Raw genomic sequence first — 17,500 nt, 5'->3', positions numbered from 1 at the left:
TCTCTCTCCCTCTCTCTCCATCTCTCTCTCCCTCTCTCTCTCTCTCTCTCTCTCCATCTCTCTCTCTCTCTCTCTCTCCCATAACCCCCCCTTCTCTCCCTCTCTCTCCCTCTCTCTGCTGTACGTCCCGGAGGTCAGCTGGGCACAGACTGCTTGTGCTTTGTTGAGGCAAGCCGGTGGCTTGGGGATGGACAGGCAATTGTTTTTGATGGACCTGGACTCAGGAGGTCTTTCAGGGCTGACCCCTTTCTACCAGTCAGTCCTACGGGCTTGGAAAAATTTAAGCACTCAGGGAAGGGTCATTGTACCCAGTATGTGGGTGGGAGAGGAACCACTTTTCCACAATGCAGCTCTACGAGTGGTGGCATTGCAGTCCCCCACTTTGAGGGCTGGTTTTCTTCGGGCTGGCATCATGAAGCTCAAGGATTTAGTGCTGGCGGACTCCTGGCGCTCTGCAGAGGAGGTGGCAGGACTTACGGGGACTTTTTCAGTCCGGCTTGTTTCAAGGGTGATGACGGACATTCACAGGATTATCTCTGAGGATGCAAAACATTGTCTCCAGTCCCCGATGGAGTTCACGGGTGAGCTGGACTGGTTCCCAGAGCTGCGGGTGAGACCTGCAGTTGGACAGTGGTGTGAGGGCCAAGGTGTGCTTCTCAGCTTCGCGACACCACAGCTGGAGTTTTTTGAGAATACAAGCAAGAAGGCACTCTATCACATCTGTGTGAAAGTCAGGAATCTTCAGGCCCTCTCTGGTGTGAGGGAGTCGAGGTGGTGGGGTTTTTTGGGGCCGGGTTCTTCTCCGAAAGGCAGTTGGCGGTCTATGTACAAGTGTCCCATTCAAAAAAGAATAGGTGATCTCCAGTGGAGAGTTGTACACGGTGCAATAGCTACGAACAGACACAGAGCACACTTAGAGCCAGGGGTAGGGGAAGGGTGCGTTTTCTGTGGGGAGAATGAAACTTTGCCACATTTGTTTGTAGAATGCTCTAGGCTGAAGGGGTTGTTTGATTTAGTGAAGGAGTGGTGTGGGAGATTGGGGGAGTTTTTTTCGTGGGGTTTGTTTATTTTTGGTCCCAAATACTCTGTGGCTAGGAAAGCTCATGTAGTTCTTCTGAATTTTCTTTTCGGACAGGCTAAGATGGCTGTGTGGCTGTCCCGGAGGAACAGGGTGGAGGGGACAGGCTTAACAGAGCCGGTGCCTTTGTTACAACTATCCTTGGCCACAAGGCTGAGGATTGAGTACAAGTACTATCAGCTAATTGGTGACCTTGAGACTTTTAATGGAACATGGGGGGTTGAGGGTTGTATTTGTGCACTGGATGAAGGAGGGGAATTACTGTTCAAGTTTTGAGCTGTATGATGGGTGGCTGATAGCTACAGTAGGTTGGTCTGTCTGTCTGGTTGATTGTTTTCTTTTGTTTTTTCTTTTGTTTTCCTTTTTTTTGTGGTAATTTGTTTTTGATTTTTTTGTGGATGTGAGTTTGGGGAGGGTTGGGGGGGGGGTGGAGGGAGGTTTTATCATGGGTTGGTTTTAATGTTACCTGGTTTTCCTTTTTTGACTGTCAATAAAGGAACCCTTAAAGTCTCTCTCCATCTCTCTCTCTCTCTCCCTCTCTCTCTCTCCCTCTCCCTCTCTCTCCATCTCTCCCTCTCTCTCTCCTTCTCTCTCCATCTCTCTCCATCAGAGCGCCCTCTGCACTTTCAGGAGCGGGTTCTCCCCATTGTCCACTCTTTGGGCACAGAGAGCCACCTGCTGGTCAAGAAGCATTATAGCATGGAGGCCATGCTGGTGTTTCTGGGTACGACACACACACACACACACACACACACACACACACACACACACACACACACACACACACATTTAAAAAAAACATTGACACAGAAAATGCGCACACACACACACACACACACACACACACACACACATGTAAAAAACATTGACACAGAAAAGGCACACACACACACACACACACACACACACACACACATTGACAGCAAACACACATACATATTTGGTTACATCCTTACATAAAACATTTATGTATACAAATGAGTATATGAACTGTATTACTGTTCTTTCTTAAGCCAAGAAAGACATGTGTTATAAGGCGTGTGTGTGTCTGTGTGTGTGCGCGCGTGCGCGCTGTAGCCAGTAAAGTGGACGTGGCCAAACATGGTATGATGCGTTTTCGAGAGGAGAGAAGTCTTCTTGGTCTCACCACGGGCAGCTTCAACGAGAGATACTTCATACTGACGCCTACTTCACTCCGTCTGTACAAGGAAGTTCGGGTGAGTGAGTGTGTGTGCGAGTGTGCGTGTGTGTGTTGATACATCATACCACTTCTCTTTGTCTGTACAAGGAAGTAGGGGTGTGTGTGTGTGTGTGTGCGTGTGTTGATGTTGATACTCCATACCCACAACTCTCTGTATGTGCATTCTTCATGTCTGACAGTCAAATTTTGTCTCACGATTTATGTGGTTCGAGCAGTGAATTAGCTTGTGTTTGCTGTGCGTGTTTATGGAAAAAGAATGAAATATCTGAAATATAATTAAATATAATTATAATATAAATATATTTGCGGCAGATTTGCAGCAAACTTGTGGGAAACAAATGAGTTCAGAAATATATTGCCAGAAGTTTGCTGCTAGAGGCAATCTTCCAGCAAAGTTCTGGCAACAATAAGAAATGATTTGCCACTACACTAAGCCAATAATGGCAAACTTCCAGTCAACTTCTGGTGACAAACCTAATTTGCATATGACATTGCTGCAAATTTGCTGCAAAATTGCCAAAAGTTAACCGTAACTGTTTGCCTGAAACCTGACATTTTTATGTAAGGGCTAGGCTAAAGCAGCAGTCAGCTGGCTAATTAGCTTGTGTGTACCTGCTTGCGGTGCGTGTTTATGGTAGGCTAAAGCAGCAGTCAGCTGGCTAATTAGCTTGTGTGTACCTGCTTGCGGTGCGTGCTTATGCTAGGCTAAAGCAGAAGTCAGCTGGCTAATTAGCTTGTGTGTACCTACCTGCGGTGCGTGTTTATGCTAGGCTAAAGCAGCAGTCAGCTGGCTAATTAGCTTGTGTGTACCTGCCTGCTGTGCGTGTTTATGCTAGGCTAAAGCAGCAGTCAGCTGGCTAATTAGCTTGTGTGTACCTGCTTGCTGCGCGTGTTTATGCTAGGCTAAAGCAGCAGTCAGCTGGCTAATTAGCTTGTGTGTACCTGCTTGCGGTGCGTGTTTATGCTAGGCTAAAGCAGCAGTCAGCTGGCTAATTAGCTTGTGTGTACCTTCTTGCGGTGCGTGCTTATGCTAGGCTAAAGCAGCAGTCAGCTGGCTAATTAGCTTGTGTGTACCTTCTTGCGGTGCGTGCTTATGCTAGGCTAAAGCAGCAGTCAGCTGGCTAATTAGCTTGTGTGTACCTGCTTGCTGTGCGTGTTTATGCTAGGCTAAAGCAGCAGTCAGCTGGCTAATTAGCTTGTGTGTACCTGCCTGCGGTGCGTGCTTATGCTAGGCTAAAGCAGCAGTCAGCTGGCTAATTAGCTTGTGTGTACCTGCCTGCTGTGCGTGTTTATGCTAGGCTAAAGCAGCAGTCAGCTGGCCAATTAGCTTGTGTGTACCTGCTTGCTGTGCATGTTTATGCTAGGCTAAAGCAGCAGTATTTGTCGTTAGCAGCATTAGTGTGTCTAGTGTGTCATCAGCAAGATAAAGCCCAACGGGCGCGACATGTGCCATGTTAGTGTCATTTGTGTGTGTGCGTGCGTGCATGTGTGTGTGTGCGTGCATGTGTCACCCCACCTCTAGAGACAGGTGATATTTTTGAGATATGTGCTTCCTAGAGGCATTTTTTAGTAAAAGTTGGGAACAGGACTTTTTAACATAATTAAGGTGTGCTGAATCCAACTAGCCCTGTTCCCAAGCTGAATTTTGAGTTTATGACCATCTAATTAGCATAAACAAAATGGTTGCCAAAATGGCGATTTTGGGCACTTTCATTGGGCGGATGTCATTATACCATGTAAATGAATTCATATTGTTCACAGAAATCTCCCTTGGCCAATAGATCAAGGATACAGGCTGTGAAAAAAAGAAAAAAAATCTAGTATTATGCCTATGTTAATTACCTGAAAAAACTTTTGAAAAATGTAATTGTTAAAATGTTATAACTGAGCAGGCACATGGTATTTGACGAATGAGACTTATGTTTTTTGAGGGTCAAGAAAGATTAATTGTGTTTAGTTTAACAAGTTTAATAGACTAGAAATATGGTTTAATTGTGGCCTACTGGTTAGGTCTTCGGGCTTGAAACCAAAGGGTTGCCGGTTCGATCCCCGACCAGTAGGAAATATGTGGGTGGTGGAAAGGTTGAGCACTAGTCTCCCATGCCCACATCCACGGCTGAAGTGCCCTTGAGCAAGGCACCTAACCCCTCACTGCTCCCCGGGCATCACTGTAGCAAGGCAGCTCACTGCTCCAGGTTAATGTGTGACCTGTGTGTTCACTAATTCACGGATGGGATACATGCAGAGACAAATTCCTTGGATACCCAAGTATACTTGGCCATAAAACCTGATTTACATTACATTTTACATAATTGAAGCAAATTAGGTTGGTAATGTATGTAGTCTCGGATTAAATTACACAGGCCTTTACCCATTTCGGTAACACTTTACGGTAAGGGTACATTCAGTAATTCATGATTTATGTATTACTTCATTCATTAATATCTAATTAATCATCAGGAATTAACTGAGTCCATAGTTTGTCATTTGTGACCTCATACATGAACACATTACTAAAGTATTAGGTACGATGGGCACATCATTATGAATTATGATGTATTAACCATGATCATGACTTTATTTTTCTGCCAAAAATGTGGTCATCACTGCTCAAATTCTTATAACTTTGGAGTTCTCTAAACACATGTCCTTATTCACTACTTTAGTTGAGGGGCCACAGACATGATGAATGCATGAGCAACTATCCTAAAATTCATGTAATCATGATGATCATGTTTAAGAAATCATAAATCACAATGATATACCCATCACACCTAATGCTTTAGTTGATGTGTTGTTCATACGTGAGGTCATCATGAATGAGAGTATATGAATTCATGTCAATTCCTGATGATTAATAGGATATAAAGGATAAAGGAAGTAATGCATAAATCATGAATTAATTCATGCATGAATTCATGATAATTCATGTACCTTTACCATAAAGTGTTACCCATATTTCTTCATAACCTTTGTGTTAGTAAAATGATTGAATGTCCTGTGAATTAATAGCTAGATTAATAACTTTATAACTAGTGCAAGTTCAAGTTACTTTATTTGTACCCAGAGGTAGATTTTGTTTGCAGTATAGAGTGCTTCAAGAGAATTTGCCAGAACAGGAGCACAGAGGATGCCATCTTTACGGCAATTCACTCTGCCCTGTCCCTCCTTGACAGTAGCCACACCTATGTGAGAATGCTGTTCATTGACTTCAGTTCAGCATTCAACACCATTATCCCCTCCAAACTGATCACCAAACTCAGTGAACTGGACATCAATACCTCCCTCTGAAACTAGATTCTGGACTTCCTAACCAACAGACCGCAGTCTGTTAGATTAGATAACCTTACTCACTCAACCCTCACCCTGAACACCGGCGTGTGCTGAGCCCTCCTTTACTCCCTCTTCACCTACAACTGCATACCTGTACATGGCTCTAACACCATTGTCAAGTTTGCAGACAACACTACGGTGATTGCTGTCATCAGCAATAATAATGAGAGAGCCTGCAGGGAGGAGGTCCAGCACCTAACATCGCGGAGCACCGACAATAACCTGGCTCTCAACACCAAGAGGACCAAAGACCTCATTGTGGACTTCAGGAAGTCAAAAGCTAGCACACAAAGCCCCATCCTCATCAACAGGACTGAGGTGGAGCATGTCACCAGTTCATGTTTCTGGGTGTCCACATCTCTGTGGACCTCTCTTGGACCCTCAACACCTCTACCTTGATCAAGAAGGCTCACCAGCATCTCTTCTTCCTGAAGAGACTAAAGAACACAACCTCTCCCCTCAGATCCTGGTGAACTTCTAAACCGCTGCACCATTGAGAGCATCCTCACCAACTGTGTCACAGTATGGTGGCAACTGCTCTGCCTCCGACTGGAAAGCATGGCAGAGGATGGTGAAAACTGCTCAACGCATCACTAGTTCCTCACACCCCTCCATCTACGCCCCCGGTTGTTCGTGATTAGTTCAAAGGAACTCTAATGATTTTAAACTCCAAACATGTGTCTCCCCACCACGAAGATGTTTACCAATGAAGTCAGGCCACACTCTTTGCCAAAGAGGACCGTAAACATAGTCAAGAGTATAATAAGGTTAATTAGCATAATAATCTTTTTTTTTTTGCATTTTTATATTTTTCATAGCCTTTACTTTTTATTTATTGCCCACGGGAGATTTCTGAGATGCACAGATGTGAACAATATTAATTTATTTACATGGTATAATGATGCCCGTCTAAAGAAAGTGCCCAAAATCGCCATTTTGGCAACCATTTTGGCAGCCATTTTGTTTATGCTAATTAGATGGTCAAAAACTCAAAATTCTGCTTGGGAACAGGGCTAGTTGGATTCAGCATGTTAATTATGATAAAAAGTCCTGTTCCCAACTTTTACTAAGAAATGCCTCTAGACCCATATACAAGGACTTTTTCTTGAAATAGCACTTGTCTATCTATGAGTATATGTCATTTGTATGTGCGTGTGTGCGCGTGCATGTGTGTGCGTGTATGTGTCACCCCACCTCTATGAGTATATGCTACTACATTTACATTTGTTGTTGTGTCTCCGTGTGTGTGTGCTTGTGGGTGTGTGTATGTGTGTGTGCGTGCATGCGTGTGTTTGTGTGTGCTTGTGTGTGTATGTGTGTGTGTGTATAGAGTAATCGTGCCGATAGGGAATGGCCAGTGAAGTGTCTGAAGGTATATCTGGGCATCAAGAAGAAGCTCCGTCCACCTACATGGTAAGAATCACACACACACACACACTGACACTCTGATAAACTCTTCCTCTGTAATTCCTGTGGTTTTCAAAAGCAGCAATGTAAGAAATGTGTGTGTGTGTGTGTGTAAGAATTAGTGTATATGTAAGGGATAATGTATAGAAACGTCATTATTGGGGAAATAAGTCCCGACAGGGCGAACCGGACTCCGACGCGCAGCGGAGGGGTCTTGTCCCGCCCTGAAGGGACTTATTTTCCCAATAATGACCGGCGTTCTATACATTATCCCACTTATTACACGGCTACTTGCCAAAACGAAACAATAAACTTCCCACGATATGACTCTTTAGCCTACATAGCCTAGGCTATAGCCTATTTGTTACCATTTCATCGTGGCTTTTGGTGAGAAACAAATAGTTTGAGCACACGCTGAACTTGAATCAAACATTCTTTAGAACACAGCTGATCAACCGTCTGCTTTCACTTTTTAATAAAGTTCCAGTCCTTGCGTAGTGATATGAAAGACGTGATACAGTCGTCCTCACTATTATATGTCCTCACTATTATACAGACGTCGTCCTCACTATTATACAGACGTCCTCACTATGATACGTCCTCACTATTATACACTATTATACGTCCTCACTATTATACAGACGTCCTCACTATTATACAGACGTCCTCACTATGATACAGACGTCCTCACTATGATACAGACGTCCTCACTATTATACAGACATCCTCACTATGATACGTCCTCACTATGATACGTCCTCACTATTATACAGACATCCTCACCATTATACAGACGTCCTCACTATGATACATCCTCACTATGATACGTCCTCACTATGATACAGACGTCCTCACTATTATACAGACGTCCTCACTATGATACAGACGTCCTCACTATGATACAGACGTCCTCACTATGATACAGACGTCCTCACTATGATACGTCCTCACTATGATACAGACGTCCTCACTATGATACAGACGTCCTCACTATGATACAGACATCCTCACTATGATACAGACGTCCTCACTATGATACAGACGTCCTCACTATTATACAGACGTCCTCACTATGATACAGACGTCCTCACTATGATACAGACGTCCTCACTATGATACGTCCTCACTATGATACAGACGTCCTCACTATGATACAGACGTCCTCACTATGATACAGACGTCCTCACTATGATACAGACATCCTCACTATGATACAGACGTCCTCACTATTATACAGACGTCCTCACTATTATACGTCCTCACTATTATACGTCCTCACTATTATACAGACATCCTCACTATGATACGTCCACTATTATACAGATGTCCTCACTATTATACAGACGCCCTCACTATGATACGTCCTCACTATGATACGTCCTCACTATGATACGTCCTCACTATTATACGTCCTCACTATTATACAGACGTCCTCACTATGATACAGACATCCTCACTATTATACAGACGTCCTCACTATTATACAGACGTCCTCACTATTATACAGACGTCCTCACTATGATACAGACGTCCTCACTATGATACAGACGTCCTCACTATGATACGTCCTCACTATTATACATCCTCACTATTATACGTCCTCACTATGATACGTCCTCACTATGATACGTCCTCACTATGATACGTCCTCACTATTATAAAGTCGTCCTCACTATTATACAGACATCCTCACTATTATACACTATTATACGTCCACACTATGATACAGACGTCCTCACTATTATACAGACGTCCTCACTATGATACGTCCTCACTATGATATGTCCTCACTATTATACAGACATCCTCACTATTATACATCCTCACTATTATACATCCTCACTATTATACATCCTCACTATTATACATCCTCACTATTATACGTCCTCACTATTATACAGATGTCCTCACCATGATACGTCCTCACTATGATACGGACGTCATCCACACTATTCTCACATATCTAGAGACAGTTTAATGATAAAAAATATAAAATATTCTCACTATACTCATGTACCTAGAGAGAGTTTAAAGATAAGATAAGAGTTAAGATGAGAAAAGTGTAAAGATGCTTTTATTGTTTGGTATTAGCGTTGGTGATAAATCAGCAAGAGTAGATCAGCTCAGTCCAGTGGGAAAATAAACAGAAGAAAGGAAACATGTTTTGGGAAGTTAGCTGGAAATGGGTTACACCAGTTAGTCTGTAGCTATAGCCTTTAGCCAAAAGGGTGGTGTAACACCAGTTAGTCTGTAGCCTTTAGCCAAAAGGGTGGTGTAACACCAGTTAGTCTGTAGCTATAGCTAGCCTTTAGCCAAAAGGGTGGAGTAACACCAGTTAGTCTGTAGCTATAGCTAGCCTTTAGCCAAAAGGGTGGTGTAACACCAATTAGTCTGTAGCTATAGCCTTTAGCCGAAAGGGTGGTGTAACACCAGTTAGTCTGTAGCTATAGCTAGCCTTTAGCCAAAAGGGTGGAGTAACACCAGTTAGTCTGTAGCTATAGCTAGCCTTTAGCCAAAAGGGTGGTGTAACACCAGTTAGTCTGTAGCTATAGCTAGCCTTTAGCCAAAAGGGTGGAGTAACACCAGTTAGTCTGTAGCTATAGCCTTTAGCCAAAAGGCTGGCGTAACACCAATTAGTCTGTAGCTATAGCTAGCCTTTAGCCAAAAGGGTGGTGTAACACCAGTTAGTCTGTAGCTATAGCCTTTAGCCAAAAGGGTGGTGTAACACCAGTTAGTCTGTAGCTGTAGCCTTTAGCCAAAATGGTGGTGTAACACCAGTTAGTCTGTAGCTGTAGTGCAACACTCACCTCCATCATCACATCGTACCCCCACCATCATTGGATTTTGCACCCCTCCCCCACATGGCGATCACGAACAATGAGATGACAACGACCTCAGTCAACAGCCATCAGACACACAGATCCCAGATGCACCCCTCCCCCTCCCCTCCCCTTACACCCCTCACCATTACAAAAGATCAAGTGACAGTCCAACTTAAGAAATTGCGCAGCAATAAAGCAGCTGGGCCTGACAGACTGTGCCCAAGGCTACTCAAGGCCTGTGCTGCTGAACTGGGGGAGCCACTGAAGCACATCTTCAATTTGAGTCTACGCCTTGGACAAGTTCCAACACTGTGGAAGACATCATGTCTCACCCCTGTCCCTAAGAAGCCACACCCTAGTGAGCTTAATGACTACAGACCTGTCGCTCTAACATCACATGTGATGAAGACAATGGAGCGATTGGTCTTAGGCATGCTCAGACCCCAGGTACACCATGCACTAGACCCGTTACAGTTTGCTTACCAGGAGAAAGTGGGCGTGGACGATGCCATCACTTATCTTCTACACAGGACACATTTCCACCTGGACAAGGGGAAGAGTGCTGTGAGAATCATGTTCTTTGATTTCTCAAGTGCTTTTAACACCATCCAGCCCCTCAGATTGGTAGACAAGCTCTTGCAGATGGGTGTGGACGCTCACCTGGTAACCTGGATTACAGATTACCTGACCGAGCGATCACAGTTCGTCAGACTGAAGAATTGTCTCTCTGACACTGTGATATGCAGCACCGGAGCGCCACAGGGAACTGTGCTCTCTCCAGTCCTGTTCACCCTGTACACATCTGACTTCTGCTACAACACCGAGTCATGCCACATGCAGAAGTTTTCTGATGATAATTGTGGGGTGTATCAGGAACGGGCAGGAGGAGGAGTACAGGAGCCTGGTGGAGGACTTTGTGCAATGGTGCAAACTCAATCATCTTCAACTTAACACTTCAAAGACCAAGGAGATGGTGGTGGATTTCCGCAGGTCTAAGCCCACTCTGCTACCAGTCCACATTGATGGGGTCAATGTGGAGGTGGTTAGCACCTACAAGTATCTGGGTCTTCACCTGGACAATAAACTGGACTGGTCAGCCAACACTGATGCACTCTACAAGAAAGGGCAAAGCAGGCTGTACTTCCTGAGGAGGCTGCGGTCCTTCAATGTGTGCAGCAAGCTCCTCAGGATGTTCTACCAGTCTGTTGTTGCCAGCGTCCTCTTCTATGCAGTAGTATGCTGGGGAAAAAGCTCAAGGAAGAAGGATGTGGGGCGAATTGACAGGCTGGTAAGGAAAGCTGGCTCTGTAGTGGGAGCTGAACTGGAGTGCATCACTTCACTATCTGACAAAAGGACCCTGAACAAACTGATCAACATCTTGGACAATGAGTGTCACCCACTCCACAGCACTATTTTTAAGCAGAAGAGCCTGATCAGCTGGAGACTTCACTCACTGCCTTGCACAACTGACAGACTGAGAAAGTCATTTGTCCCCAGGGCCATTGAACTGTTCAATGCTTCACTTAAGGGAAGAGGAGAGATAGACTTCTCTGCATAGTCTGTCTGCCTCTTCACCCCCTCCATGTTTGGTACTGTCTGTCCACTAGCCACTTGTACCACTGTCTTTATGCCTCACTGTTTGCGTGCTATATTAGCACATTAGCACATATGCATAACCCCCCCCCCATGCCACAGCAGAACTGTGGCCACACTTTTACATTTTCTTTACATTTTCTTAAATAGTTAAATATATAGATATATAGACTTACTTTATTTTATTTCTGCATTGTTGCACTGTTGACTTACTCATTTGCACTATCACCATGACCACTACCACTATCACCATTGCACTACCACCATGACACTCATTCACACAGAGCACCTTAGAGCACCTTACCATACCTTACTATGCACAGAGAATCACAGGCTCAGTCCCTGCCTCAGTCATTGCAAGCGCCTCTGATTTATTAGTCACCACTATGTGGATACTGTTTTTAGAATTGATTTAGATTAAGTGTTAGTATAATTTGTATTTTTGTAATTGTATTTTAGTATATTTTTACATATTGTATTAAGTGTTAGTATAATTTGTATTTTAGTATATTTAGCATATTCTTTATCTTCTACTGTCCTTACTGCTTAGTTGTGTTTTTATATTATATACTTTAATTAGTCTTTCTGCTGTTAAAGAATGTGTTTGTGTTGTATGTATGCTGCTGAGACCTTGAATTTCCCCTGGGGATCAATAAAGTATCTATCTATCTATCTATCTAGCTATAGCTAGCCTTTAGCCAAAAGGGTGGAGTAACACCAGTTAGTCTGTAGCTATAGCTAGCCTTTAGCCAAAAGGGTGGTGTAACACCAGTTAGTCTGTAGCTATAGCTAGCCTTTAACCAAAAGGGTGGTGTAACATTAGTTAGTCTGTAGCTATAGCCTGTAGCTAAAAGGGTGGTGTAACATTAGTTAGTCTGTAGCTATAGCCTTTAACCAAAAGGGTGGTGTAACACCAGTTAGTCTGTAGCTATAGCCTTTAGCCAAAAGGGTGGTGTAACACCAGTTAGTCTGTAGCTATAGCCTTTAGCCAAAAGGGTGGTGTAACGCTAGTTAGTCTGTAGCTGTAGCTGTAGCCACGCCAGAGAAGCCACCTAGTTAAAAATTGAAAGGCAAAAATGAGGCCTCATTGTAATCGCAGGTGCACGCATAAACATACACACACATAAAGACATACGCACAGTACACATGCAGGCAAGCAGGCACACACGCGCGCACACACACACACACACACACACACACACACACACAAACACACACACAGCTCACACACACACTCACAAGCGAATCCCCCCCCTCCCCTTGAGTGTTTCACATTGTTTCTAGATCATTGTGCAGAGTGATCAAATGTATATTACCAGTAATTAATTGCAAATCGCTTCATTAGAATAAAACAATATTACAATAAATGGAAGAAAGAAGCACTTAAAAGCACGACACACAACGTCTGCAATGCTTATACTTGTTCCTGTGAAACAAGAAAAAATACTGAAACAGCACAGTTTTTGACCAAATTGTCACTAAAATTCTCTCTCTGTCTCCCTCTTTATCTCTCTCTCTCCCTCTATCTCTCTCGCTCTCTCCTTCTCCTCCTCTCCTTCTTCATGTCTCTCTCCCTCTCAAATTCAAATTCAAATTCAAATATGCTTTATTGGCACGACTCTCTCTCTCCTTCTTCATCTCTCTCTCTCTCTCTCTCTCTCTCTCTCTCCTTCATATCTCTCTCTCTCTCTCTCTCTCTCTCTCCTTCATATCTCTCTCTCTCTCTCTCTCTCTCTCTCCTTCTTCATCTCTCTCTCTCTCTCTCTCTCTCTCCTTCTTCATCTCTCTCTCTCTCTCTCTCTCTCTCTCTGATGTCTCTCTCTCTCTCTCTCTCTCTCTCTCTCTCTGATGTCTCTCACTCTCTCTCTCTCTCTCTCTCTCTCTCTCTGATGTCTCTGCAGTTGGGGTCTGACTGTGATATACGAGAGTGACAAACCTGACAAACAGGAGAGACAACAGTGGTGAGTGTGTTAGTGTGTTTGTGTGTGTGTGTGTGTGTGTGTTTGTGTTTGTGTGTGTGTGTGTTTGTGTGTGTGTGTGTGTGTGTGTGTCTTTGTGTGTGTGTGTGTTTGTGTTTGTGTGTGTGTGTGTTAATAAATGTGCTTCAAAACCCGCTAAATACCACTGTCTTCCTGGTCTGATATCGATTTGTAGGCAGAAGCCTCTAAACGGTGCTTCCCTTTGCCAGTAACAGCCTCTACATTCCGAGAACCAATCAGAACGCAACATCGAATCATGTGACTTCAAGTAGTTACAACCAAAGATATTATATATTAGAAAGGTAGAAACGACATTGGGCTCCAGAACGTATGTAAATAGGTGGGAGTAACGATCACTGGAGGTCAATGGAGAAACAGCTGTCTCTTAATTGGACATCACACAGGTGTCTCTGATTGGAAATCACACAGGTGTCTCTGATTAGACATCACACAGGTGTCTCTGATTGGAAATCACACAGGTGTCTCTGATTGGACATCACATTGCTGTCTCTGATTGGACATCACACAGGTGTCTCTGATTGGACATCACACAGGTGTCTCTGATTGGAAATCACACAGGTGTCTCTGATTGGACATCACACAGGTGTCTCTGACTGGCGGCAAGTGTTGCCCGTTCGCCGTATTTACCTGGCGGCCAGAACGAGGCTATAGGGTACACTTGACATCACACCTCAGTGCAGCAGATGGAGGTAATGCACTCCGTTTGCAAACTGCCCAAAATAAAAGAAAGAAGAAGGGTTCGCTAGCCTGTTTTTCTTCTTCTTCAGTGAGTTTTTTTTTAGCAGTTTGCAAACGGAGTGCATTACCTCCACCATCTGCTGGACTGAGGTGTGATGGCAAGTGTACCCTATAGCCTCATTCTGGCCTCCAGGTAAATACGATGAATAGACAGTAAGATGTTTGGCCCCAGCAATATGGCGGCCATGTTCACATGTCACCTAATAGAACTGGACGGACAATGCGGTATCTAGCTTTTAATATATATGGTTACAACAGGACGGCATACGGATGAGCCGGCTTTTTGTAAACAGTGTTATTTAGAGATTTAGGGACCAAGACCCCCTGAGAAAACAACACAGTTCATGGATGCTATGGTAACAGAATAGTGTTGCACGGTGCACCGATACTACAAAAGGATCGCATACCAATGAACATTGCAAGACACTTCGCACACAGATTTTCTTCGACTTGTACATTTTTTGAACATTTATTTTATCTAATGACATACAAAACATAATTAATTGCATCCACATATCCTTATGCACTATGTGCAACTTTTATTCACTAGACTAAAACCGTGAGACAAGGTCAAATATAGCCGCAAGCGGCAATGGCGGCCCGAGCACCTGCGGGCCGCAACCCGTGACATTTCAGATGTGTGTGCTATTCATTTTTGCATGTTATTTTCTGGCACATTTACTTGCTTGGCCAGGTGGGGGTGGGGGCGCAATGCAAGGCATGCCCATTGGGTGTCATCATAATCATAATATATATTAACCTGAGAAATTTCAGACCATTCATTTTAAGCAAAGAACATTTCTGATACACGTTTTGGTTGGCCAGATGGTGGCGCTATGTTAGGCATGGAAATGACACATGTGAATATCATCACAATAATGATATTTAATTAATATTTTGTTAATAAAAAACGATTCTGACTTTGGCCAGCTGGTGGCGCTACACCAGACAGCCATTGGGTGTTGGGATGTCATATGCACCTAATCTGATTAATCTGATGCATCTGATTGGGTGTTGGGATGTCATATGCACCTAATCTGATTAATCTGATGCATCTGATTGGGTGTTGGGATGTCATATGCACCTAATCTGATTAATCTGATGCATCTGATTGTGATATCCAACAGAAGTGGAAAAAACACATTCCTTCTCTTGCCAATTGGTGGCGCTATGCAAGGCATGTTAAAAAGACATATGAATATCATCATCATAATATCTTATTTTGGGTAAAATTTCAGATCAATCCATCAAAGCCTTGAACATTTTTGGCACATTTCTTGCTTGGCCAGATGGTGGCACTATGCTAGGCATGTGAATTACACATGTGAATATCATCACAATAATGATATCCAATATTTGAAGTTTCAGATCAATCAATAAAGGCAGTACCAATTTCTGGCGCATGTTCCTGCTTGGCCAGGTAATCGCGCTATGCCAGGCAGGCCCATTGGGTGGCTGGATATCATCATAATCATAATATCTATTAACCAGAGAAGTTTCAGACCATTCATTTAATGCACTGTGACTTTATGACATTTTTGACAAATTTGGTGTGTGTATCTAAAACTATATGCCAACCACAAGTCACAGTGACATAAGTGGGCGCTATGGAGTTCCTGGGCCAAGCCCAGTGCCAAGTCTTTTCCCCTGTGTATTCACGGTACCTCTTGATGTGTGTGCCAAATTTCATGCGTTTTTTACCAATGGGAAGCACCTCTTTTGGCATCACAATTCATCACATTTTAGTCTGCACAAAATCCCAAATACCTCACTTCCTGTTGGGCGTGGCTAATGCATTGTACATATGAAAGTTGTTCATCTTGGGGAGATACATGATACACCCACCTACCAAATTTGGTGTGTCTAGCTGAAAGTATGTGCCAACCACTGGATCAATCACCTAAGGGGGCGCTACTGAGTCCCTGGGCCACGCCCGGGACCAAGCCTTTATGCCTGTGTAGCCATTGTGATACCAGATGTGTGTGCCAAATTCCAAGACTTTTCATCCATGTTAACCACCTCAAAAATAGCAAAAAGGTGAACAAATAATAATAATAATAATAATCCTTTCAAAAACAATAGGGCTTCGCTCCTCTCGGTCGATCGGTGCTCGGGCCCTAATTACCAGTGTTGGGAACGTTACTTTAAAAAAGTAATTAGTTATAGTTACTCACTACTTGTTCCAAAAAGTAACTGAGTTAGTAACTGAATTACTCTATGATAAGAGTAACTCGTTACCAGGGAAAGTAACTATTTGCGTTACTGTTAAAAAAAAAAGTTGCTATATGTCAAAGAATTTGGATTTTTTGAGCAGTTTTGAAAAGCCAGTTGAAATTAGTAGAACAGACAGGTGTTTGTAGGCTACATAACTTTCGATATTTATTAGATAGAGATAGATAGATAGATAGATAGATAGATAGATACTTTATTGATCCCCAAGGGGAAATTGTACATCGACAGACCTACGGTTGACTTCAGCCTGTGTCATAGGTTTTTGTTGTGAGGCAGAAAGATCTAGCTTTTGCTGCTTGGAGGACATTGCTCCGAGTCCTTCTTTGCTAGTATATGGCGAGCTATCATCTCTGGTGGAGGGGGGCTATCGGTGTTTTTGGCCACTAGCGTGTGTGAGATGCCTCATTAAATTAGAGTTGCTTACAACGGATGTCGACAAAGTCTTCGCTCCTGGACATAATGTACACATTACATGCACGTTCTTGCCTTTGACCACAATGAATTTGAAGTAGTGGTTATATCTCCACCTTGAAAATGCCAACTTTTCATCGGATTGCTCCTGAGCTGCTGTTTCATCGAATCTCTACTTTAGCTGTTGCGTGTGTGTGGCGCGTGTGCTGGCAAGTGTGTAAAAACACTGGCTCTGATTGGCTATCATGAAACATGACTCTGCCTTAGCCAATCCTAATCGCTTACGTCGTTATTAACCCACCTCCTCACTAGCTGTGAGCCAGGGGTGCGTTCGGATTACACAGTTTATTCAATCGATGCAAAGTAGCCTAAGTAACGCACCGCATTTAACGTCCAGTAACGTTAACGGCGTTGTAACGTTGTAAAAAGTAATTAATTAGATTACTCCGTTATTGACAAATTAACGCCGTTAGTAACGCCGTTATACTTAAACGCCGTTACTCCCAACACTGCTAATTACTCTCACGTATCTCTTAAAGTGACAGGCACTCAATTACACCTACACATCACCAATGTGCACTCAATTAGACCTACACACCACATTAAAGATATGCCTAAGTGTAATAGTTTAAAAATAGTTATAGTTTTAGAATAGTTTTCAAATTGCTAAATATACTTACTAGTA

General features: G+C 43.3%; 1 protein-coding gene across 1 annotated transcript in view; it reads left to right on the top strand.

Moving 5' to 3' along the window:
• The window catches only part of arap1 (ArfGAP with RhoGAP domain, ankyrin repeat and PH domain 1), an 87,573-nt gene that overhangs the window by 61,618 nt on the left and 8,455 nt on the right, over positions 1-17,500 (top strand). Inside the window, exons 19-22 of the mRNA XM_076281789.1 lie at positions 1,689-1,802; positions 2,156-2,295; positions 6,943-7,025; positions 13,336-13,395. Coding sequence (XP_076137904.1) covers positions 1,689-1,802; positions 2,156-2,295; positions 6,943-7,025; positions 13,336-13,395 — 397 coding nt within the window. The remainder of the gene's footprint in view (positions 1-1,688; positions 1,803-2,155; positions 2,296-6,942; positions 7,026-13,335; positions 13,396-17,500) is intronic.

The sequence above is a fragment of the Alosa pseudoharengus genome, unplaced genomic scaffold, assembly GCF_046254945.1.
Source record: "Alosa pseudoharengus isolate Yale_2024_CS ecotype anadromous, Long Island Sound unplaced genomic scaffold, YU_APseudo_1.1 YU_APseudo_1.1_scf_13, whole genome shotgun sequence".
Lineage (NCBI taxonomy): Eukaryota > Metazoa > Chordata > Actinopteri > Clupeiformes > Clupeidae > Alosa > Alosa pseudoharengus.
The sequence above is the reverse complement of the archived record's forward strand: the minus strand, read 5'-3'. Positions and strand labels throughout refer to the sequence as shown.